This window comes from Nipponia nippon, unplaced genomic scaffold (assembly GCF_047370975.1).
Source record: "Nipponia nippon isolate SJK-2023a ecotype South Korea unplaced genomic scaffold, ASM4737097v1 scaffold_3, whole genome shotgun sequence".
Classification (NCBI taxonomy): domain Eukaryota; kingdom Metazoa; phylum Chordata; class Aves; order Pelecaniformes; family Threskiornithidae; genus Nipponia; species Nipponia nippon.
In genome coordinates, this window is record NW_028262347.1 from 109,184,217 (window position 1) to 109,209,133 (window position 24,917).

General features: G+C 35.8%; 1 protein-coding gene across 10 annotated transcripts; it reads right to left on the minus strand.

The window, feature by feature from the left end:
* Positions 1-1,182: 1,182 nt before the first annotated feature.
* Positions 1,183-24,917, minus strand: LOC104013826 (uncharacterized). 10 transcript variants are annotated; one of them, XM_087763957.1, is made up of 13 exons: positions 24,861-24,906; positions 24,139-24,331; positions 23,859-23,935; positions 14,238-14,313; positions 10,416-10,547; positions 9,717-9,840; positions 7,192-7,252; positions 7,042-7,088; positions 6,525-6,600; positions 5,457-5,558; positions 4,009-4,932; positions 3,051-3,161; positions 1,183-1,884 (listed from the first exon to the last, which is right to left on the minus strand). In XM_087763957.1, exons 3-13 carry the CDS (start codon positions 23,885-23,887, stop codon positions 1,572-1,574), a joined length of 1,995 nt encoding a protein of 664 aa, XP_087620083.1. In that variant the 5' UTR covers positions 23,888-23,935; positions 24,139-24,331; positions 24,861-24,906; the 3' UTR covers positions 1,183-1,571. The 10 variants fall into 10 exon arrangements, with proteins under 10 accessions (XP_087620083.1, XP_087620082.1, XP_087620084.1 ...); XM_087763956.1 differs by lacking the exon at positions 24,139-24,331 and having other exon boundaries at positions 24,861-24,917; XM_087763958.1 differs by lacking the exon at positions 23,859-23,935 and adding an exon at positions 11,225-11,409 and having other exon boundaries at positions 24,139-24,907.

The window sequence follows — 24,917 nt, forward strand, 5'->3', positions numbered from 1 at the left end:
TCCACAGAATCCTTTGATTTGGGGAAATTTTGCATGTGTTACAAAACAACGGGAGTTGCCACATGTTCCACACTTTCCAAATCTAGTCCTTATTTAGCTTTTTTAGTCCTTATTTTAGTAGCTGTAGAACCATGAATTAAGAAATCTGGGTTTTATGCTGCTAGTTAAAAGACAAAAAAGCTCTGTGGGTTCTGGCTATGAACACTTTTTTTTGCAGTTTTCTGGTGTATGCCTACACCCTCTTGCTTTATGCTTTACAGCTATGCCACTTTTGAGGCAGTTTCTTAACTGCATGACTTAAGTATCTAGCATTCATTTTAGTTGTCTATTTTAATATCATGGTCTAGCTATAGCCTTATTCACTATGATGCCTTTAAAAATATTAATTCATGAAAATGAAATAATAGTGAAAAATGTAAATTTTTTAAATTTACCCAAGTATTACATTAATACTGGTTTCCATCCTATGAACTAAGATTTGTTTATCCACAGTAGAAGCTGTTGGTGCTACTGTGCAGCTGCTGGCATGAATTTAGTTACCATATGTTGCGCTACCTTCTTAAGACCCACTGAAGTGGCAGTTCAGAGGAGACTGTCCAATACATGACTTTTAAAAGTAACTTACCTGAAGAGTTTATTCTTCTATTCTGATTACATTACTCTGCTGTGCCGTAAAAAGAAACTAGTAGAAAATAGAACTGGAGATTAAGACAAATATGACTGACAAACAAGGAAGTGTAACTATACAGGCATCAGTGATCTTGGCCATTTGAGACAGGTAAGCTGGCAATACACGAGCTAATTCATTTGGATGTGTTGCTGAGAAAATTGTGAAATTTACTTGCACTGGGCTATTCTGAAACATATATAATCTATGGGATCAGGAAAAAAAAATACAATCAGGATGGGATATTCAGATTACTGAAAAGCAAGTTTGACATTTAGAGTATTCAAACTCCATTTGCTTCCATGTTCTCTGCAATCTGGGAAAAATTCTGCCATGAAGAAGAGTGCAACTAGGTGAGTTCAGTTGATGGTACAGAAAATCTGGAATTAAACTGCAATGCTGCAGAGATTGTTATCAATAATTCAAGCTGCTATTTTCAAATTAAAGGATGAAGTGGACATAACTTTGCTTCATTCATTTCATAGTATTTTTTCTATAATCTCAATGCTAATCTACCTGATAGTGCAGTATTTTATTATGACTTTTGCATCTGAAAATTACATACATTTTAAAGAAATGTAAAACAAAAGACAACTACAATCACTCAGAAAGTTGTTTGTTTTAAGGTACAGGGTTCCAATTTCACTAAAAGGAAGGACTACTTTAATTCCATGTGTATTGAGACCTTGTCTCCAACTACACTTAACAAATACATCGTAATAAATTTAAAGAACCAAACATCAGTAGAAGCTAATCTTACAATAGAGACTAGTTCTCTACTACTGAAATTTGCATTTTCCTAATTTGTTAAAAAACAAAACAAAACACCAAACCAAACCTGGTCCACACACAAAGTAAAATGGGTAAAAGTAAGTCTAAGCTGAGCAAACATTGTCCTTTTTATTCAGTTCCAGTTGTAGCGGTCTCTTGGAGGTAAATCATAATGTGTTCTCTCTTCCTTTTCAGGTCCATAATCTAATGGCAGACCATAATTGTAATCAACTGTTACCACTGGTAATCTTTTACTTTGTTCCACCTCTCTGGTAGTTTCACCTTGAAAAGGTTTTCTTTCATAGTCTATTGAACTATCTTCTTGGTGTACAGATGAAGATGGATGCATTGTTCGTGAAGAATATGGTGCAAATCTGTTTTTTCCTCTATTAAATTCATCTGAGGGATGCATTCTCCTATTGTCTTCTGGACAATTTGGTCGATTACTGTAAGAAGAACAAATAAGACCAGTGAAATTCTTAGAAATTAAACAGTTGATTCATTGTTGGTGGCCAGCATTAGAAATTAAACTTGTGTAACCTTGAAAGAACAATTCAGATCCTCATTCTTGTTTTTACCCCCTAAAATTAAAATCCTCTCTACTGGATGTTGCAAACTTGTTTATATTAATTTTCCAATTCTAGCGATTAAAATTACAGCTCTTTATAGTAAGTAATTCTACTAGAAGATGTTTTGTTTCCAGTGCTGTTTCTAATTAAAATTCCCTGTTTACTGAGGGTTTCTTTACCTAGGGGCCATTTTTGTTCCTAAGCCCATGTTTTCATTTTTGTGAATAACATGTAGTAGTAGCTCTCTAATACACAATTTCAACAGGCAATAATATAGTTTGGATTTATATCTCCAAATATTTTAATTATTAATTCTTCTGCAATAGAAGAATCACTGTCCTACAAAACACATATGGAATGATCTAAAAATGCATATACAATATACTCGCAAGTACGTTACTTCCTTTGTAAAATAAGTGGTGTACAAAGCCAATTCAGAACAATCTTTGTAATTTTAAAATCTTCTCCCTCACTGCACCATAGACAAATTTAGACTGGAAAGGATCTCTACAAGTACCTAGGGCCAGCTGCTCAAAGTAGGTCTAATGAGATGAGTTTCTGCATGGCCATGTCCAGCTGAGTTCCGAGTATCTCAAAGGATGGGCATTTCACAGCTGCTCTGGGCAACCTGTTTCAGTGTCTGACCATCCCTCACAGTAAAACTCATTAGTTTGTTGTAGACAGCAATTAAGAGTTAAATATAGCACCTGTGTTTTGCCTTTTTGCTTACTGACCATAGCTTTTCATATTTTGTAGTATGTTAGCTTGAACTGTGCTTGTCATGTCAATGACTTATGTCAGGGATTCTCAAACCATTTCATAATCACACTCAAACTCCATATAGATGGACCACAAATTAGTCACATTATTTGCTCAGTGTTCAGATTCAATGGTTTAAACTGCATTTAAGCAAAAATATTATCATCAATTTTTATACTGTGCAGTTAATGGTTTTCTTTGTTGTTTTTTTGTTTAGCTGGGAAACTGGAGGAGTAACAGTATAAAGGTAAGTCAGAAAACAACGTATGAAATTTGATATTTACCTATAACTTCTGTTAAAGTCATCACTATCAGACCCGTAATCTCCGTGAAGTGAAGGAGATGAGGAGAAATGAGGTTCTGGTACGTTTTCATGGGAAGAAAAAGATTGACTTCTGCAAATAACCAAAAGAATTGCATGTTAAGAAAAGTACAAATGGGTGTAAGCTTTTGAAAAATATGCATTTATCAAATGAGATAAAAATCTTTTTACTTTTAATCAAAATTTACTTTAAAGTTTAATAAAAACTACGTCAATTGTATTAACACCTCAGAATGGTATGCTTCATTGTAATGATATAATATCCTCTGTTTCAGCTGTACAATGAAGTGATTAAATTGAACTTTACTAGCCCAACAAGTATCTGAAATACATTCTGAAATATTAAAAATATTTTGAAATATTATGTCAGAATCCAATAGGTTTACTAATAAGTGATGTATGTATTTGGGAGAATATGACGCAAATTCAGAAGCAAAGGGATCTCTAACAAATTATTAACTCATGGAATAAACAAATGCAAGTCAAACTTCCTTGTAGCATTACTGTTTACCTCTGTTTGGCTGAGGGCATAAATAAAATTTCATATCAGCTTCTGTCTTGAGGACTGTTTTTTAAATTTAAGTTTCTATACAGAACAAAGTGGGACAAAGAGTTTTGTTTCAAGCTGACTCTAAAAAGGTAAAGGAAACACATAAACTTTAATTTAAAGAAGCACAACCTGCTAATTTAGGAAACATTGACTTTCAAAGCTGCAACACTCCAGCTTACAATCAAACCCTTCCATAAGTCAAAATAAAGAGTTAATTAAATGATCATTTATATATGAATTTAAAAGGATGATTAACTGATTTAAAATTAATTTATTTTTAAAAATTAATTAATTTGACATTTAATTTAAAAGTACTGAGGTTTACACTTTTATTCTCTAATTCTGGCTTTACAGCTCCAGGATGCTTTACCTGTCTGAACACCATTCACGTGGCAAGTCATCGTGACCTGGGTGATCACGAAAAGGTCTTGGCCTTTGTCCATGCCCTTTATTAACATAATCAAAATCTTTTAACTGAGTCTGTTCCTGTAAGTCATCATAAGGCTGATGGTCATGAAAAGGTCTACGTCTTTGTCCAGGACCTTTATTATCATAATCTTTTAGTTGCACCTCTGTTTGTAAGTCATTGCGAGGCTGGTGATCATTGAAAGGTCTCGACCTCTGCCCACGGCCCCTGTTAACAAATTCAAAATCTCCCAATTGCATCTGTGGCTGTAAGTCATCATGTGACTGATAGTCATGGAAAGATCTGTGTCTTTGGCCAGGGCCTTTGTTGACACACTCTAACTCTTTCAACTGCATCTGAGTCTGAAATTCATCATGAGATTGGTGGTCATGGAACGGTCTTCGTCTCTGGCCACGGCCCCTGCTACCAAAATCGTAATCCTTTGACTGCCTGTCTTCTTGCAAATCACTGTGAGATGGACAGTCGGGAAAAGATCTCTGCCTTTGTCCACGGCCTCTGTTAAATTCAATGTCCCTCGATTGTCTCTCTGCCTGTAAATCATCATGAAACTGGTGTCCATGAAAAGGTCTCAACCTTTGTCCAGGTCCCTTGTTACTGAAGTCTAGGTCCTTCAGCTGCACATCTTCCTGATAATCATCGTAAAACTGGTGATCAGGAAAGGGTCTTTGCCTCTGTCCTGGTCCCCTATTGTAGTCCCAATTTCTCATCTGCATTGGTGCTCTTAAATCATCCTGAGTCTGATGGTCATGAAATGGTCTTCGTCTTTGTCCAGGTCCCTTATTAATGAAATCAAAATCTCTCAACTGTAACTGTCCTTGCAAATCACTGTGAGGGTGGTCATCATAAATTCTTAATCTTTTCCCAGACCTGTAAAGAAGTTTTTTTCTTAAATAGAACATCATACTTGTAAGTGCTACAAGTCATTAATGAAAACAAGTTTTAACTAAGAATTGATATGAAAGACACTGTAAATATATAGGTATCAAAGCTACTAAGAATCCAAACTGTAAGTAAGATTGTAAAACTTTCAATGTCATAGTAGAAGCTGTGACAAACATTCAATTGTAACTCTGCTTATTAAACAGGCAAAAACAGTGATTCCAAATTAATTAAAAATAACTGCAGATTACCGTAGAATAAAGAAGGACAGGCAAAGTAAAACTCTAAGTTTTTCCAAGTGAACTAATTACTTACAGACTTCTAATAGCACACATTCCCTTTCTTTCCCTTATCGTTTCACTGTTTCATCAAATTCTGTAAGTATATTTTGCATGAGTAGGGTATATTCATAACGTGTCTTTTAAATTAGGGTATCTATAGTATTTTCAGTAAGAAACAATTTCCTACGCTGTGTTTATTTTGGCTTTTAATTCCATGTTTCAGCCTATTACCCCTGAAAATCTTCATTTGGGAACCGCTCTACAGGTCCTTCCATTGCATGTGGTGGGGGAGTAATATCTTCATCTGAATCCCATACATCCATTCCAAGGTTACTAAGAAGAATAAAAACATCTCACATAAGCTTCCTTTTTTTACAACATACCACTGAGAGAGAAAAAAAACAACATAAAATTCTGCAGTTTAGAATGACAGAAATTTTTGTCTGTTAAGTTACATTTACAGACATTTGTAACTTAGCAAATTTTTATCTTTTAAAATTTATTTGGGGAAGGGCTGCAGGGAAAGCAAAGAAAATCCCTAAACTTCATAAACTTGGAACAGCATCCTAAAAGATGTGAGACAAGCACCATACCTCTTAAAAAAATCTAACACAGGACTAACTTAATCATGCACAGACTCTAAAACAATGAGAGCAGTTAAACAAAGGGCATTCAATTAAACTAAAAATATGCAAATCAGTCAGGTATTATTTTAAAATCAGTTTACTGCTACAAGGTATCATTGGCACAAACAACTTGGGAAGATGTAAAGGTTAGCTATTCTTAGGTGAATAAGATAAGCATAAAATTCTTATACACCAGAGATACAACTACTATGAACAGAGGAGTTGAGAACGATCTTTCACTTCCCCATACTTTTTTATTCCTAAAACTGTTGTACTTTTTTTTTTTTTTTCCGAAGTATCTGGTTCTATCCTGTCAACAACAGCAGGTAGACCATAGAGCTTATAAAGAAACCTTTGCAGTGGTTCCTTTCAGCTTATACTGAGAGAATACAGACTCAACACGCTTGTCATAGTATGACAAAACTGCACCAATGTTCAATAGCAGTTGTCAGATTTAAAAAAAATCTTTTGAACCATATAAATTCAAAAGATTAACAAAGGAAGTACGCTGCACTTCACATTATTCATATGAGAACTCTTACAATATATGTGTAGTTGCATATTAAAGGTTTAAGAGGGGGTTAATTTTGGCTTATGACTGGAAGCAAACTTTGCAAAATACCAGTAGACATACTGGAAAATCTTAACCATACAACTAAAAACTTTTGTTTACCTTCTCATTGGTTGTGTTCTGAGATCTGTAAGATACACAAGACCATCCATGCGATGACCTCTAGCATCACCAAAAGCTAAAGAAAAAAGATAGAAATCTAATGAAATGTGCTCAAACTGAGCCACAAAAATGTGAAACACAAGTTCCTGTTCACCATGAGATGCTGAATTTGAAACAATTCTAACTTGACATGAAATACTTCAGCAAGCTGGCAATATTGCAGCATTTTTTTTAAACAACTGAAACTAGTAATGGTAGAAACCTAGGACTGAAAACCCTTCAAAGCAAAAGGGAAAAAAGGATTTTAAGCAGCTGAAACATACTCCCTACTATGCTGTCAATTTGCTAAAGCTCAAGCGTTGCCTGGAATAGAATCAACAGTCAGAGAAAATCTTCTATGGAAGCCAGCACATGAAATAACTGTAAAGATACTAAAACAGAATTGTATTTGTGAATACAATTGTAGTAATTGTGAATTACAACCCAACACGTGCCTTAGTTCAAACTGTATAAATACCTTGGATTGCTGCCTCTGGATCCCAGCCTTCAACATCTATAAGATATCTGAAGAAAAATATGATTAGATTATTGTCCCAAAGGGATTACAGATTAATATAAGGACGCTATGTGTTGTGAACAATGAGTTCTGGTTTTCTACAACCCTTACCTACATATAAGGTAGCCAGTTCTATTAATTCCATTAGTACAGTGAACGCCAATGAGTTTCCCTATCAAAAAGGAAAACACAGTCTTTAATAGTTCAGAAAGTGAAATTACTAAAAAATTAGTGCAAGACAAAAAAAAAAAGCCATACTTTTCTAGCAAAGTAATGATAAATAATGCTTGCTATTTACAAAATTATATTGTCATGCCTGTAAAAGAACAGACACATCCAGATTTTGTCTTCTTCATGCTGGATCTCTAGCAACAGTTAGCTCACTACTTCCAAACCTGTGAAGACTGAGATTAACTCTGCAGAACGTAGGAAAAAAGAAAGAGGAGTGATGACAAGTAAAGCGGTTGGCCTCAGCCAGAACTGCAGCAACAGGAGAAAAAGAATGAAGTATGGCTTTGAAAGCAAATCTAAACAAGGAAATGTAAAATTGAAGAACTTAACTCACAGATTCTCATAAAACTTACAAAAAGGAGAAAGTAAACATAATACCCCTAGTGTCTAGGAGTATGAAATACATTACTGGAAGAATTCATTTAACTGGTCTAAAAATTTGGATCATTACCGGGATGAACCATAGAGATGAGGAATTTAGGTTCATGCATGGAGAAAAGAAGTACTCTAATGGGAACCAGTAATCTCTAAAGAATCTTGTCTTTTTTGGAAAGGTTATACTAATCAGCTAACAGCTAAAAAGCAGAATAACTTACTATTATTAGGGTGTTTCAAACGAGGTATTTCCAACAGAAGTAAGGAAACACTAATGTCGTCATGCAAGGCACTGATAAAACCTCATCCAGACTATTCCATACAATTCTAATTACCCATATTTAATGAAAAAAAAATTGAAATATGCATAGAAAGGGCTACTATGATGGTCACAAAAAAAGTTTATAAGAAGGAACCTAGGAAGCTTGTCTTATTTAGTCTGTAAAACCAAATCTGAGATACTGAATATAATAACGGGCATAGATAACAACAATACTTAAGGACAAATTTGGCATAAGAATAAATGTATATTGACTGATGGAGAGTTTTAGATGAAAAACTTTAATCATCAGAAGAACAAAGTTGTGGCAGAGACAAAGTACTGACAGACAGTCTTTGAAATGGAACTTTGATAAATTTTTGAATCAGATAAAATGTAACTGTTTGCCACAGAACAAGACAGTCACATTGCCACATAGGTTTATTATAAGTTGGTGTCCTAACAATTCAGACACTAAAAAACCCAACTTCTCAAAAATTGTATATAAGAACAATCCTGAGAAATTTTACGGATAATCTAAAACAGAGGGCAAGCTGCAAGTTAGTTAATATAAAAATGAAAGTTCTCCCAACTCCGAAGTTACATAAAACCTGCCAAAATGGTCTTACTAGCTGGAACTGCAGGTCTTCATCTAGTAGCAAATTAGGAATTGATTCTCTCAATTCTGAGAATCAGAAATAGTTAGATTGAAATACAGACTATTCTTTGTCACATGAAAAATCACTACATCAAGGCCAGAAGAAAACTAATAATTTCCAAGTAATTTCCTTAAGCCAAAAAAGAGCAAAGGAAGAACTTACACACTAATTTCCTGAGCAAGGACAAAAGCTTCTTCTTATACCTCTTAATTTTCCCAGCACTTCTAATTCAGGTTCTCATACCTGAGATTTAGGTCAGAGCTCTTTCACAAAACCGAGTTGACCATCTACAGCAAAACCACAGTTATGCTCTACAGGAAAAACTGTATGCACTTGGGCAGTTAATATCTCTACTTTCTCACAGAAAATGCCAAAGCAACGACAACAAATCACATGAAAAAGCTTGAAAGAATGGTCCTCCAATATTGGACAGACAAACAGTTAAAATCTGCCTACAAATAGTTATTAGCAAAAAAAGCAAGAAGGTAAAAGCTGCAAACAGGCTGTGGCAAAATACATGCAAATTTATTTCCACAAAAAGCGCCTTATATGATCTCAGCAAGAACGGTACTATTGCATAAACACTAAAACAGCAGCAGATCCACACTGTGGCAACATTGACACTGTCTGTAATATGATTTTTAAGAATTGCTAGGATATGAGGGCAATAATGAACTCATAAATCAAAAAAATGCTACGTCAGACTAAATGGACTTAAGTTGCTCACACGTATCAGTGCCTAGTGCCATCAGAGAAACCCTGTGCTATTTAGAACATCCATAAAGGGCTGACAGCCACAACACTAAGCTGATGGTAGACAACTTGGGTGAGACAGATGAAAGCCTTCTTGCAGTTGCTTTGACACATAACAAATATAATACTATTAGGAATGGCATTTAAGTTACTAGTCATTCTTGAAAAAGACATGTTTTGAATGCGAAAAAGATACGTAGTGCTTCACATGATGTATCTTATTATGATAGTAAAGTGGAAAGTCCTATAGAAAGTCTGAGATCCCTGGTGTCTTAAATATCTATTGAAATTAATAAATGATACAGTTAGCACTGAAATAAAATTTCATGTTTTTTACAGCATAAGGTGCTGATACTTACCATTTCCTGCATTTTCCCATAGGAATTTTCTGACCCATTTTTTGAACTGTAGGATAGTAGCATTATCGGGGACTTCAAGTCCAACAGTATAAAGTTTCTTATACTGCACACTTTTAGGTAAATCCTTGCAACAAGAAGGAAAAAAAAAAAAAAAAAAGGTAAAAATTATCGAAGTCTTGCATCAATGTAAAACCATAAACAGTATCTAACATAATGCCAATGTAAAGCAGTAGTTCAAATCCTGAGTAGAAACTGAAAACTGTCTTGACACAATTCTATAGAGAGACACTCTCAGAAACTACCATTTACATTTCCATTTTAAAGACCTGATCTCAAACAAAGAACAGTTTCTACAGAAGACTTGTTTATCCCTGCTAATAAGGTAGCACGTTAACTAAAGAGACCAGATTCTTGTAATTCCATTCTAACCCATTTTACAATTATTAGTGATTATTACTTATTTTGTGTCTTCAATAGAAGCTAAATGCTTTACCACAGAGGAAATAACTCCTCCCAGCTAGTTGCATTTGTGGCTCATTTGTATCATGGTAAGTCAGAGTAATGGATACAGACTACTGGAGACACAAAATAAGTCTAGATGGCTCACTTGTCTATTCCAATTCAAGGTAAGCAAATGCATAAATACTTTAAAACAAAGATTGCAGTAACTAATTTATTTTGTTATTATGCTTATATTACCTTAACTTCATAGTATCGTGTGGTATAAGTTAAATCAATAATTAATCCAAGCTCCACATTTAGGGCTTTCATTGCAGCAATTAAGTCTTTTGGTGTAAATTTCTGGGTTGGGGTAAGTCTCTGGTTAATTGCCTACAATGAAAATGAAAAAGAAAGATTTTCTTTTTAAGTTCTCATAACACGATATTTGTAATATTCAGCTGTTTTAATTAGGACTAGGAAACATCAGTATTCAAAAGGGAATGTTTACAGTATCGGAACCATATCCATGTATCACATGGATAAAAAAATGAAAAGGAACCAAATAAAAAGAAAGCAAGAATTTGTTGTGTATTCCTATTCAGATGAAAATGCAAGAAATGTGTGAGAATTTCCACTTGTACAATGTTAACAAACATTATTAAAATAAGCACTAATTTGATAGATACAAAAATCCTGCAAAATGCAGCACATTTATACTGATTTTTAAGTAACAAAACATCAGCAAAAAGTAAAACACCACAATCCCCTTTCCCCCAAACATACTTCATCCTGCACAATAACACAAAATTAACAGCAGATTTCACATAAAACATTAGAAGTTGTGATACAAGAGTTCATTTCTCCTAAACGTTTTAACTTTCTCCCCACAAATGTCGTGCAGACATTTTTATCCCTGCTTCATCTCTTGGCAGAGTGTATTTGCATGTCACTTAGCACTGGGAAATATTAAATAAGACTAAAATACTGTGACTAAGCAAGCTGCTTGTTGGTGGGTAATGAATAATTAATTTAATTTGACAGAAACAGTGGGAAAAATGTTTACTCACCCTATTGTAGCTGTGTTTTTTGAAATGTGTTCTTCACTCTAGGTATGAAAATGCCTCATATACGCAAGGCTGGATTTTCTCTGAATAGTGCGCTTGTCCATTGTGAGAGCCTTTTGACACAGGCTCAGCCACAACCAAAAAAGACAGTGGCAAAAGATGCAGCAGCCTCAACCACCTCTCAGTTCCTTTGTCAACAAGAAATTCAAGCAGACTGGACTCAGAACTAATGGAAAGGAAGGCAGCCACAGACCACATACCTCTTAGAACCACAGATGCTATAGGGTAACTAACCATTCCTTCTTTTGACTGTACAGATTATAATTTAAGATGCTAGCAAGCACTTATCTCGAGTCTGGAAACAGAGACAGGAAACCAAATTAAAGAATAAACAGCAGCACAGTCCTATCAAAGCTGGTATATGATTAGGAAGCTCAAGCTAAAAAGAGTAGGGTAGAAAGCATATAGAAGTATTCAGTCCTATGTATTTCAGATACTGGTGCACTGCTGAAAACACAGTGGAGGTTGCTGAGGTTCAAACAAAATGAACAAGAGTCAGTTATCTCACCGCTATTCAGCAGTGACTTTTAGTAAAACCTGACACTGAACTTACTTTGAGGTGCCAACAACGAATGTGCAAAAGGTCTATGGTAGAACACTAAAGAATTTTTTCTTTTACTGTGTGAAGTCCCACAAACTGAGGTGGAATACAATTTACAAAAATAAGATACCTTGAAACATATTGCTTGATTGAGTAAACAGTTAAACGTGTTATGAAAAACTATGTTTTTAATGACTATTTGGAATTTTCTGAAAAACTCCTGCTGAGTATTCAGTAGTTTAGGTGTTTAATTGGGCTCTGAAAATGTGAGAAATCTGTATCAATTCTAAAATCCTTCTAGGGCATGGGAAAGAACTTGCCCAGTCCTTACTATACTACAATGTTCCTGCTAGCATTACAATGATGATGTGAAAGGAAGGACAGAAAATCATTCCAAGTAAATCCATGACCTTAAAGCCTTTACTAGCAGCACATCTTCTGCTAAAACAATAACCCTTGAATCTTGAAATACTGAAAATATGCTTTCTCCCTTTGGGTGAAATCACCAATCATCAATTTCCTAATAGGTAGTAAAGAAGAAAAATGCTGCATATTTAAGAGGTCTGTTCCACCAATTTAATAACAGGACTTCTGACAAGACTATGACCAATCAGGTCTTCAGCGTTTCCAGGCAGATTTACTGACCTCCACCTTCTTTGCAAAGACATCACGGTTTAGCTAGTTACGCATTTTGTGTGTATTCTGCCACAAACTCCATGAGCTGCAAGCACAGTCTCTGGCAGACTTGTCATTTCTATACCTTGCATAGCTGAGACTGAACAAACTGAAGGGACAGAAATGTTACAGATTTTGCCTTCTTGGGTACCAGACTTTGTATCTGGCCAACTTCAAAGACAGCTTCACAGAACAGGGATCTATGCCCCAGTGAGATCAGTAGGACTCAAAGTGAGCAACACACCGGAGTGCCTACTTGTGATATATTGCTATAAACATTCTCTGGGAATGTCTGCCCTTTTTATGATCTCTGGTGGAGCTCCTTCCAGACTATCACAGGAGCTACAGGGGAAGAGTAAAGTTAGAAATGAAGTATCCTCCTCTGAAATCTGGAGTGACAGGGAACTGGAAACATACACACTGAACAAATCCTGCCTAGAATAGTGCAGCTATGCAAAAAACTGGTGCTGGATCAAATAGAATTACAGGAGCAGATGATGCAAAAAATCCTCTCTCAAATACCCCAATGGCAAATAAGCTAATTATAAATCTACTGAATTTTATATTCACTGCTAGATCTCTCCACTGGCCGTCTTTGGTAGAAAGACACACGGCTATTGTACTATCCATCAGTACCACGGAGAACATGACCAATGTCACGTATGAGATCCTTGGTGTCAAAGGAACCAAACCATCATACTAAAGCTGTAAAAGCAGCTGCAGGAAGCAAACCCTGCAAGCATTCCACTTCATTCATCACTGATAAAAGTGAACTGAATGGTGGCTGAACATGTAACGTGGACTAATATACCCAAAGAACCAGATTTTTTATATGTGAGTACTAGAGTGCAATCTGTAGACTACAGCTTAGACAGAATATTTACTCTTAACTGCTAAGGTCACGTCTAGCCACTAAACTTTAAAAGAGCTTAGAAACTTTTATTTCCTCTGTATCTGAAGCAAGGACTTGTAAGAGTTAATTTATACAGCACTTGTGTTAATTTATACAGAAGGGCAAATTTGCCCTGTTTGCCCTAATTTACCCTATGCCTCAATCCACCAAAGAACTGAAGTCTAAAAAAAAGCCTCCACATTTTGTATTGTCACAAAAAATTAAAAGATCTGACACAGTGTATTTAACAGATTAAGATGGCACTCCACGTTAGTAAGAATCTAAAGGACGTGCTAACACATTAATAAAAGAAATCTATGAAGACTTATTTTTTAAATATACTGCATTCTTCCAGATCACTAAAGCTTTTTGCTTATGAAATTGGCAATCTGAATCAATAATTTTAGAAGTATTGCAGTGGCTGGTACCCTTTAATGAGTGCTTGATTTCTGTAAAATTATATTTTGGCTTATATTGCCTAGATTGTTATTCATGTCATAATCCCTTCCATATGATTTTCTTGCAACAGTCATGAAAAGATATTAAATAAGATAATGAATTTAGGCCACTTAATAGCAATCAAATGAATTGTGCTGATTGGTCAGAGATTTTATGATTTTTAAAAGACAAATGAAAAGAGTAACACCAAATATAAATTTTAAAAGAAAGAGGAAAAAAATACAGAATATTATATAAAAAAGCCACTAGTAGATGACTGGAAGGGCTAAATCTGAATAAATTATTTTTTCATAAAACTTTTTTGAAGTTTGCATGAATATTCATGCTATTCTTCATTACTTTTGCACTGTATCTAATAGAGCTAATTTGTAGTTACTTTTTATACATACCCCTTTTAAAGGTACTTTGAATGCAATAAATCTAGTTCCTGGTATAGGCTGTCCAACTGGTGTCAAACTCCGCCATCTGTAATGAAACAAATATTTATTTTTAAATATTTTCAAACTACATGATTCAACAGAAGACACCCACAGCTTCATGTAAAAAAAAATAAATATTCCTCTTAGGATTAAAACTGTGGTAAAACAAAGCACATAAAAATTATGCTCCTCTAAAATTATAATAACAGTTATTTCAAATTACGTGAAGTATCTTACAAATATCAAGCAAATCTGGTGCCATATTTCACACAGTTCGAATATAAGTTATTTCAAACTTCTCCAAGGAGAAAGATATCACAGTTATCTTTTTTCTATGATAAGCCATGCAGCTACTAGCATAATATATTAAGATTTAGATTTCCAAACAGCAGGACCCAGTAGTTCCTAAAATTCCTTAACCACATAAGCAAGAAATAATAACTGATGTGCACGAGTTTGAAAAAATTACGAACTAAATCCTGATATGTAAGTAAAATCATTTTAAAAATCCATCTTCTGTTAGCAACCTGCCTGTTTCACCAAGAAACTAAGATCTTTTCAGAATAACTATAAAAATTTATTATTATATATTTGAATAAAATTAATAGATTAGCATTATTTTGGGATAAAAGAAACAGGGAGTTGCCTAAAAGATGCTGGAAGAATATCAACAGAATATTGCTACAGCACTGATCAGGGCAGAAGCTTATTTAGCATGCTACACAGCTTAAATAAAAACATTTTTATTGTTTGCAAATCTAAAGTCAGGAGCCATAATAAAACGAATCTTTATTCTCTGTAGAGCACTATCACAAAGAAAATACTTCTTAGAGAAAACGTGCACAATTGCTCTTTATCATACAGTAGAATTATGTCCCCAAATCTGCAATTATTCCATGAAGTGGTTTCAAGGTATGGTCAGGACATTTGAAAACAGTCTTTTTCCTTCCTTCTTCTTCAACTTCCAAAAAATTTCACTCCTCAACATGGTAGGACAGCATTTACAAACAAGCAGCACCAATATAAAGCAAAGCAGATGGGTAAGGTTCAACAGTAAAAAAAAATTCTTATATCATCGTTGGTGGAAATTTTTCAACATGGCCGAATCAAACACTTTTTTTAAAACTTGTCATATGCTCGCATCAATCATTTAATTAACAATGAAATGCAAAGTTTACCTTTATTAAAAATACAAAGCTTCTAGATTTTGCAAATGTGTTTACTTCATAATATGCTGCTTTTTCAAAGCAACATTCTTGACTGCGCTTTCTCTTGGTACTTTGAAAAATACAGAGAATATTCCATCACACCAAAACTTAGCAAAATAACCTACTAATATGAAGATTTGTTCTAACACTCAAAATAATAGAAATTCTAAAACCACAAAGAACTGGTATTCACAAATTCTACATCGTACTGAAAAAGCTCTTGATGTATCACATTTCAGAGATTTCAGTTTTTTTTAAAAAGCATGTAAAGCTTTATCTGAAGAGGAAAACAAATTAGTCAGCAGATCAGTTTTACCTTCAAAGAGGTAACTTACTAAATTTAGGACTTTTATTTCTTCTCCTCATGTGAGGACAGATTATCTCTCTGACCTCAGAAGATGCAGCTGGATGACTTAAAATCTACATGGCCTTTTTGCATTTTCAGCTTGTACCTCAACTATTAAAATACACAACATTTCATAAGATTCTTTAACATCGGTGCCCATTCACTTATGATTTTTTGAATTAATGTTTAAATTAATCTCTCCCTTTAAAGGGAGCATCCAACAGCTTCTAGATTCCTTTCTGATTTCCATAAAACCACATAATTTATGAAATAAACTGAATACTCTATTTTAAAATATTCTGACCACTGAGTGTTTTGCTTTGTTCACAATTCCCATATGAGACCATAACAAAAACTACATGTTGGCTGGCAAAACTCTCAATGAAATATCCATAATTATGATTGTTGTAGTATATAAGTAATAACATTACCATTCATAGATGCTTGCAAGCAACAAAAGAAACACTTATAGCATGGTGACTGGAAGCATACTTGATACTAACAAATCATATAACAATCTACTACATCAATCCCTTTATCACTAACTTATCTTTTTTGTCTTCATCATGAGCTAAAGAACAGATTGAGGCTTACAATGTAGACATACAGATGCTTAGTTTAATGGATAACAAATGAAATAACAAAAGAGTAATAATAACTCATCATTAGGCAGGCTGTTGCAAACAGCTGTCACGTAGAAGACAGACACAAGGTGAGAAGGTATAAGGGCAAGCTAGACATTAAATCGCTGAGAGGTGTTTGCAGTAAAGCCTTTTACTAAATTCTAAATTATTGCAGGAACTTTATACCTCATAATTGCAATGAGGGAACAAAAACAGTCTCCTACTTCATATATACTCTTAGCTCAGGATAGCTGCATACAGGGGGAAAAAAAGCACGTTCTCAATCACTGTCGTTTGAAAAGCATTGCTCAAAAAATTACATATTGTGTATCCTGGAAGAAAAGTGTTCTAACTTGAGAAGTCTTCCCAAGTGAATTTTCAAGCTTGTAAACTTTGGAGTCTGGTAGTTGTACACTATTTGTAAAATAGGAAAACAAAAATCTGAGACTATGTTCCATTTATCCTAGTTTAAGATAGATTAATTGTATATGAATCAATTAAGATCATGAACAGTGTAAACGGACTGAAAATATTAACGAAGCTAACAAAAACCGCAACATAATGAAGTATCTTAGTTGCAAGAAGTGCTCAGTTAAAAAAAAAAGAAACAAAATCTACAGAAAAACTGTGAAATCTGCCCTCTGCATAGTTCAATTTTCTCTCATTCACTTCATCTTAGAAAGGTACTAAATGCTGTGAACCATAATTAGATGTATATTTAATCTGAACTACTGTTAAAATTTACTGTTAAAATTAATGACAAAATCAGGTTTCATACCAGCTCCTGCCTCTTGCTAATTTTAATAACTCTGGAAATTACACGTCTTTATTTAAAACAAGGAAATACTCTTCCTGCTTTTGCTCTTAAACTTCCAAATTGGATCAGAAAATGGGCTGTACCTAGAGATATAGAAACTAGTGCTGCAAATGCTGTCACACAAATAAACCACACAAGAATACAGTATTTTTTCTTCAACCTAATTCAATTGCTCTTTGGTGTTACCTCTACCAATAAAATGTACAAAATGCTTTACAAAAGTAGGATTTAATCTGATAGCCAGCCATATTCACATATACATATTTATAAACATTTTGAGGGAAGGCAGAAATAAAAAAAATCCCAACCACAAAAGACCATTACCTTATGTAGTAAGACAATTTAAAAGATGCCATAAATTAGAAATTCAGATCTTTTTTAACCTGCTTTCTCTTGGAAAATTATGAGTGGAAATCTACCATGATTATCATAACTACTAGTGATTATGAGCCAATAAGAAATGATCAAAAAAAGGCTTAAAAATCTTATTTTCTTTAATTAGCAATGTAACAACGACTTTCTAAAAATTCTGAACTTCTTTTCAGATTAAGGGATTGACAGAACAATGCACCAAGATTACACAGCTTGTTTTCAGACCTTAATAAACTTGGGGTTTTATTCTCCTGTTTTTAAAGCCGTTTAAATCCTCCCAGAAAAAAATCTGCAAAATCAGCAAGAAACGCAAAAGCTGCTGACAGCTTTATGGTAGAAAATGAGCAGAAGGCACTCTTCATCAGAAAATATCAAGGGTATGTGTTCCATGTTATCTTTAAAATTATATTTAAAAAGGAAATTTCAGCATACTGCAGCAGAACTAAAAATTATCTCAAATTAAAAACAGCAGATTGAAATTCAGTACTTAAGAGAGAACAGCACTTAAATAAAAAGTGACATATTGTGCACACATGATACATTTTCAATTACAGCTTTATTTTTCTAAGTTTTCAAACAAGTAAACAATCCATGGACTACATGCAGATCAAGACCTGAAAGTCAACAAAACATATAAATTAACCAATTATTTAACTATTTAGCCCTATCATGTTTTGTCTTCATCATTCCCCATCTACCATCAATTATCTTAAAACAGAGGCAGAATTTTGCTTGCCGTTCTAAACAAAAGAATTGCTTCTTGGTTGAGAAAAAGCGTTAAAATCAAACTAAAAATATCGTTCTCCTTTCCCTCTGAAATTTCTGTGATGCTTGAATGGCTTCCAGTTAAATACATAAATACAATTATTATTGATACTACAGGCTCTAGTCAGCTAATCTGTTAGAGGTTTTAAAGGTAGTTTACATGAAAATCTATTACCCTGCTTATCCATTTTAATTTAAACAAAAAGCAAGCATGTTTTATTGTCTTTAATTTAAAAATTTCAGAGATATTCAGTAAAACAACAGAAAAGAAACTAGCTTCATGCATCCTAGTAAAAGTTTACAAGATACGTGATCTAGATTAACCCAAGAATCTAGCAGCAATATGCTTTGTAACAGTAGCAAGCAGTGAAATGGCCTCTGTTCGAGGACAAAAGAAAAAAACCTAACAACAACAAACTTAGAAAAACACTTTTAAAAACCAAACAGGTCCAAGATTAATCAACTGAGGATCATCAACAGGGCCTGCATAGCAGCCTCCAGCTTCAAACGGCGTAACAGAAGGCATTATAGAAATGACCATGATAAAGACAAGCTTACAGTAAATTTGACTGAGAAAAAAACTTAGTATTCATCCTGAAGCCTCTTTAGTTAAGCTCAAAGGTATGTTGCATACCAAGATAATAATCCAAGCAAAGAACATTACAATAGCTATATTTTGCATAAATCTTGCTATTAAAAAATGAAAAATAAATGTGAAAGCAAAGTTGTTTAAGTTTTTAAACATACAAAGCTACATTTCAATGAACTGCAAAACACAGCACAGATTGTAAATATCAGTAATATATGTAATTATTCAACACAATTTTGAAATCTAGTTAAGAAAACTTGATTCATCTGATATGAGCATAATTTGTAGTTGTTAAAGTAAATCTTACTATGAATCAATTCTAAAACTTAGAAAATTGTACTGGAAATTATAGCTACTATATCCCTTAACAGAAATGTTAAACTAAAATATGACAAAACTGTGTTCCACACCTGGCTCTACAAAAAGTTTTAACTGAAGCAGATAAAATATGCAGCTGTATGTAATTCATACCCAATCATTTAAACAGACTGATACCTTACTATTTTTTTTCTGTGATTTTTTTAAAGGAGAAAAAATATATTTCATATAAAGATATTATGTACATTTGTAATGGCAAGCTCGACATGAAAGCTACTAAATGATTCATAGGTACAATACGATGGAAACGCTGAATTGGAAATAATTTGAAAGTTTCATGTCTTTAGTTTGTCAGATCTCAGTGACAGAGTTATATAAAAATATAGAGCACAGCAAACTGTCAACAGATACCCTACAAGTTAGTTCTTTATGGCAAAACAGTTCAAATGTGTTGGTCTTTTCTTAAGCTTAAAGCCACTTTAGATCACCTATGAAACTGATGTTTACACTAGCATATGCTAAAAACAAACAGAATAAAATCTCTATACTGTAATACCTCTACAGAGTAATTATGGTATTTTTCTGACAGGAAAAAAACCTTAAGTATAAAAGGAAGTAAGCTCTCTTATCTTACATTTCCATGTGTAACATTCAGTTCAGCAATAACGTGTTCCAGTATTCCAGAGTAAGAGAAACTAGTACTGAACTCAAGGCATCAATTCAGAATGATTTTCATTGAATAGTTAAAAATTAGTGTTAGTAAACCAGTGTAAATAGGTATACATTACTCAAAAGCTACAGTGGGTGGAGAAGTAAGTTCACAGAGCAATATCTGAAGCTATGCTTAACAATTCAAGTGTTTCTACAATTCTGGAGCCGCTCATGAACATCTATGATTATGAAGCAGTTACAAGTTTAGAACTTACCTGGGAAAGTGAATTCCAGAACACTCAAAAAAGGATAATTATTGTAACCATAGAGAAGCTCAACTCTGAAATACTGTCAGCTGTAGCAAGATCATTTAGAAAATACTACTTGGAAACTCTCCTCCTTTTTTTTGGCTACTGGTACTGCATGATATAGACACAGCTTTATTTCCCAAGTGGCTTCCATACCTCCATGGACACCAGATTCAATACTGTTCTGCTGAAGAAAAGATAGCCCTACAAAGACCTTGACACACTGTCAAGGCAGAACACATACTGAACAGGTCCAAAGCGGAACGGAGGTGATAAAGCTCTTAATCACCTGTCATAGTTTGTAAAAAAATAGTGTGGAGGTACAGCATGGGAGAAGAGCTTCCTTAAGATGTCAACAAGTAACTGCATAGCTTTGCACTTGTGGTGGTGTATTGTAACAGAAAATACAGGCCTTCAAGTCCTATAGCAATGTTATCATTACTCAGGTATTATAAGAAGTAATTTCTCTCCATCCCACATTTTTAAATGCAAACGTTCTATTCCTGATGGTATGAAGCACTTTTACTTTACAAATAAACTCTCACTTTATGGTAACCCTTCTCTCCCATCCACCCTGGAACATGCACAATCAGTTATGCCATAGACTTCAACATTCCTGTCTAAATGCTAATGTCTAAATGCTGACACTTTTAAGTCTGCACAGAAACAAGTTAAACAAGTATGTTTATGGTGCATAGGCAGAAATAATTTGGGTTTGTCCTTACAATAAAAGGATCCCACTCCTGGTAGTTTTTTATACCATTTAATGGAAACATGCAAGAAGGTGACATTTCTGCAGATGCTTTTCAGAACTGAACCTGAGTTTATGAAATTATACCCACAGTAGGATTTTGGATGCTGATGCACAAACATGTATATCTGTAAAAACATCATAAAATTTTATGATTGTTATGTGACTTGAACTCCTTTTACTGGCTGGTTCTCCACTAAAATAGTACAGTATACAACTACTGAAGGACAATAGCGTTTCAGACACTGAAGAAGCAGAACTTGACTACATGGTGGAAACTGCATTGCAAGGGGTCACTTGAATCCCGCTCTCATACTGACATCTCACTTTGTTACAAAATTACTTCTCCAGCACTACTTTCTAGGATTAAGACTGCAATGGACACTGCACACCTTAGCTCTGCTCCAAGACATTACTGGAAAAAGGGAGAAATGATTTTCGCTATGAAGAAATACAGGAAGTCTTACTTCCAGCCCACCTCCTCCTCTCACTGCTGGAGCAAAGACTGTGCAAATAGCATCAGATCAAACATTCAGGGATAGGGCTGAGCAACAGACACAAGAACAAGAGTGGGCCAAGAGGAACAAGGTACAAGACTGGCAGTGCAGATCCAGCGGCAACACTGGCAATTAATACCACTTGAATATTACTTTATGTGCTGAGTACACTCAAAGTGCTGGTATCTAGCACAGCTGCGCAGTGCTATAGCACAACCCTTATATAAAGGCAACTTTAATTACACTGCAGACACGGTACTGTAAAAGACGATAGTAATTAGCTGACCAGTTAAAAAAAAAAATCAGCATTTCTTGTTTAGTTGCACTATTCCTAGCTACTTATAACTTAACCGAAACCTCCAGTTTATTAATTATTTATTATTATTATCAAGTTATTGCTTTAATTAGCATAATGGAATTTGGATTAAAACTGTTAAGAACTGTATAAAGAATTGAGGCAGTAACAGAAAGACAATCTTAAAAAATGTCTGTATGTAGTGTGACTTCTTTTGTTTATCTACTACAGTGTTTCTCTTGCATTATCATTAAAAACAAACCAGTTACTGTTAGATTTATTGCTATTACAATACTGTGATATGATTGAGGTTGTACTTCCATAGTACGCTACCGTCTGGACTGCTCCTTATGCTATAGTCTACCACAATCTCACTTCTGCTAACAACTATTTCTGGGGCAAGTAAATTGCACGTGCAGGATCCCCTAGGCTAAAATTAGATTTCCTTAAGTCCTCTCCCAGGGTTCACTGTTTGTTTTTTTTCCTGGTGTACTAAAATAATTCACAGTGAAGAACTACAACATGCTGTGCTAGCACAAGGATGACATCAATATACTGCTGCATGAGATTGGGAGTCTGACAATTCCTTAAACTCCTTTACTGCCAAAAACTCAGTAACTGTGGATGTCTAGTCTGATTTGTTAATAGTACCAAAAAGTAAGTATCTGCAGAAGCTCAAAGCACTTCAGTATCGTGAGCTTTGTCAGGTGGTAACACTAACTTTATAACTAATTACTCCACAGTAGATGTTTCTCTCCTTGAAAGACACACCGTTATAAGCTTCCAATCACAGAAGCCGAAAGTACAGTCCACTGCTTCTTCCATACTTAAGAGAAGAAATGCAGGTAGCCTGAAAGATGCTCCAGTTCAAATGCAAGGGGGGAAAAGAAGGGAGAAATGAGCATCCAATTCAGTTTTAGCAATAATTCTCAAGTATGGAGAAAATAAGGACAGTTATTCTTTCAGGCTTTCTGCATTACTGCTTGCAAACCTAACCCACTTTAGCTCAATTTTGTCCAACTTTTAACTGAAATTTCATAGAAACTTTCAGAGAAAGACATGCTTAATTAGATTTTCTTAAATTTTATTCTAATTTTAATCCCTGAGTTTGTCAGCTATTGAAAAACTTTGAAGTTTCTTGAAGTTATTTTTTAAATTTTGTTCACCTTTTGTTTCTATTTATTGCTTTTAGGCCAACGTATTTTGCAAGAAATCATGCTTTTTGTATTTTATTACTCTTCCTAAGAATTTTCTTCATAAACGTATTTAACACTTCCCCTGAAACCAGGATAATGGTTTCAGGATAAAGGATGACCCTTTCCTCAAATAATGTATAAACTGCAAGTTATTGTCCCAGTACAGTGTGCCTTTATATCTAAGCACACCCTCCAATCCAAGAAGCTTGTACTGATGTCAGCTAACTCATGGGCTAAACTTTTAAACTTGGATTTCCCTTTTTTTTTTTTTTCTTCAGTAGAGCTGGAGAATAGAACTGTATCTGTTTTAAATGAGATCATTCTGTGGTCACTATATGCACTCCCAATCAAGTCATAAGAAAGCCTGTAGAGTACATTTGGGTTTTTTTAATTATTATTTTTGCTGATAAAACCTTTTTGTTGTCCTCTTGTGAAAAACAACCACAGGATGTTTCTGGACCTGAAGCCATGAAAATATTCCTTGATCACATGCATGCAACCACCTGCTCCCATCTTATCAGCTCTTTCCCAACTCCTAGTAGCAAACATCTGGGTAGTCAGAAGGATGGACTACTCTCCTATTTCCCCAGTAAGTATACACCTGGGCGTAAGAAGGTTAGGAAGAAGGGACTGTGTTTGGCTGATGAAGAAGTGTTCACAGACAGGCTGGAGCATTATACTCACCTGGGGGATGAAGGGCTGGATTGTTCCTGTCTTGGAGAAGATACCTACCTTACCTGGCTGTAGGTGGTGAAGATGCTTGTGGCAAGAAAGCGCCTGGGGCAGTCAGCGCCCCTTCTCTGTGGGCAGGACTGTGCCCGCTCCTGCCTCTTGCTTAGTGTGAGGGATACTTACCCATCGGGGATAGTATTCTTCTTTACCATGCTGAAAGCAGGAGCAGGCAGAGCAGGAGACAGCGGTGAAAGTGGGCACTGCAGCAAAGGAGAGAGAACCGCGCAGTTAACACGGTGCTAATCTCTTTCTCCATCAGTGGGCCTTTTCACAGGGCTGACTCTCAAAATAAACCAAGTAGTCAGCTGGGGCTTGAAGCCATCCTGAACAAGTTCTGCAGCTGGCAAGCTAGCCTATTTTCTCCACTGCTACAGTACGACAAGAGGGAAAGACAACAACTCACCTCTCCTCTCCAGATCAAAAGAGAGAGAGAGGAGAGGCAGCAGGTTTCTCTCTAACTCTAGCAGCAGTGCTGCAGGGATGAAGATCTTCCTGGCAGTCCCTTCTGTCCCTCTCCTGTGGCTCGGAGCACGCTGTTCTGCCCTTGTGCTCCCTCAGCTACAACTCTTGTCTCAACGAGAAGAAACTCCAGGCAGCTGCAAGAGGCGAGGCCGGCACCTCAGCAAGGGAAGGACCATCACCTGCCCCACTCTAAGCTAGACGGGTCCGATCCCGATAGATCCTGGGCACGGTCCGCGCCCGCCGATCTCACTGGGACGAGGGCTGGGAGGAGAGGGGCGAGGGGAGCTCCCCCCGGCCGCGGAGGGCCCATGTCCGCCGCTCCACAGAAGACGCTTGAGGCTGGCGTGAGGCTCCCTCCTCAAAGCCGCATGTCCCCGCGAACGCAGGGAGCCCCGGGCAGGACGGCCTCCGAGACCGGCTCGGGGCGCGCTCTTAGCGGAGGCGGCTGAGCTCGGGGGAGGAAAAAAGAAAAAGAGACCGGGGCGGGCGGGGGGAGGGGGGCGGGAAGGGGTCGCGGCCCGACTGCGGGGGGCCGGGCAGTCGGCTGTCGGAGAGGGGCTGGGCTGTGCGAAGAAAGGGCGCGGGCTGCAGCAGGAGTCGGTAACAGGGAAAGGCCCGGGCGCCGGCGGGGCGGGGAGGACCGGGGCTGCGGGCGGCCCGTACCCTGACAGGATTTCCCTTGCAGAGGAAGGTTGCTGCGAGACCGAACGTTCCCGAAAG

Bases quoted from the DNA above. Each gene is read 5' to 3' on its own strand.
- LOC104013826 (XM_087763956.1), bottom strand. From the start codon at position 23,887: ATGGTAAAGAAGAATACTATCCCCGATGG. The intron at 10,548-14,237 runs GTATGTATAAAA...TTTTCATTGTAG, and splicing joins TCAAAGTACCTTTAAAAGGG to GCAATTAACCAGAGACTTAC. The intron at 3,162-4,008 runs GTAAAGCATCCT...GGTTATTTGCAG, and splicing joins CGTGAATGGTGTTCAGACAG to AAGTCAATCTTTTTCTTCCC.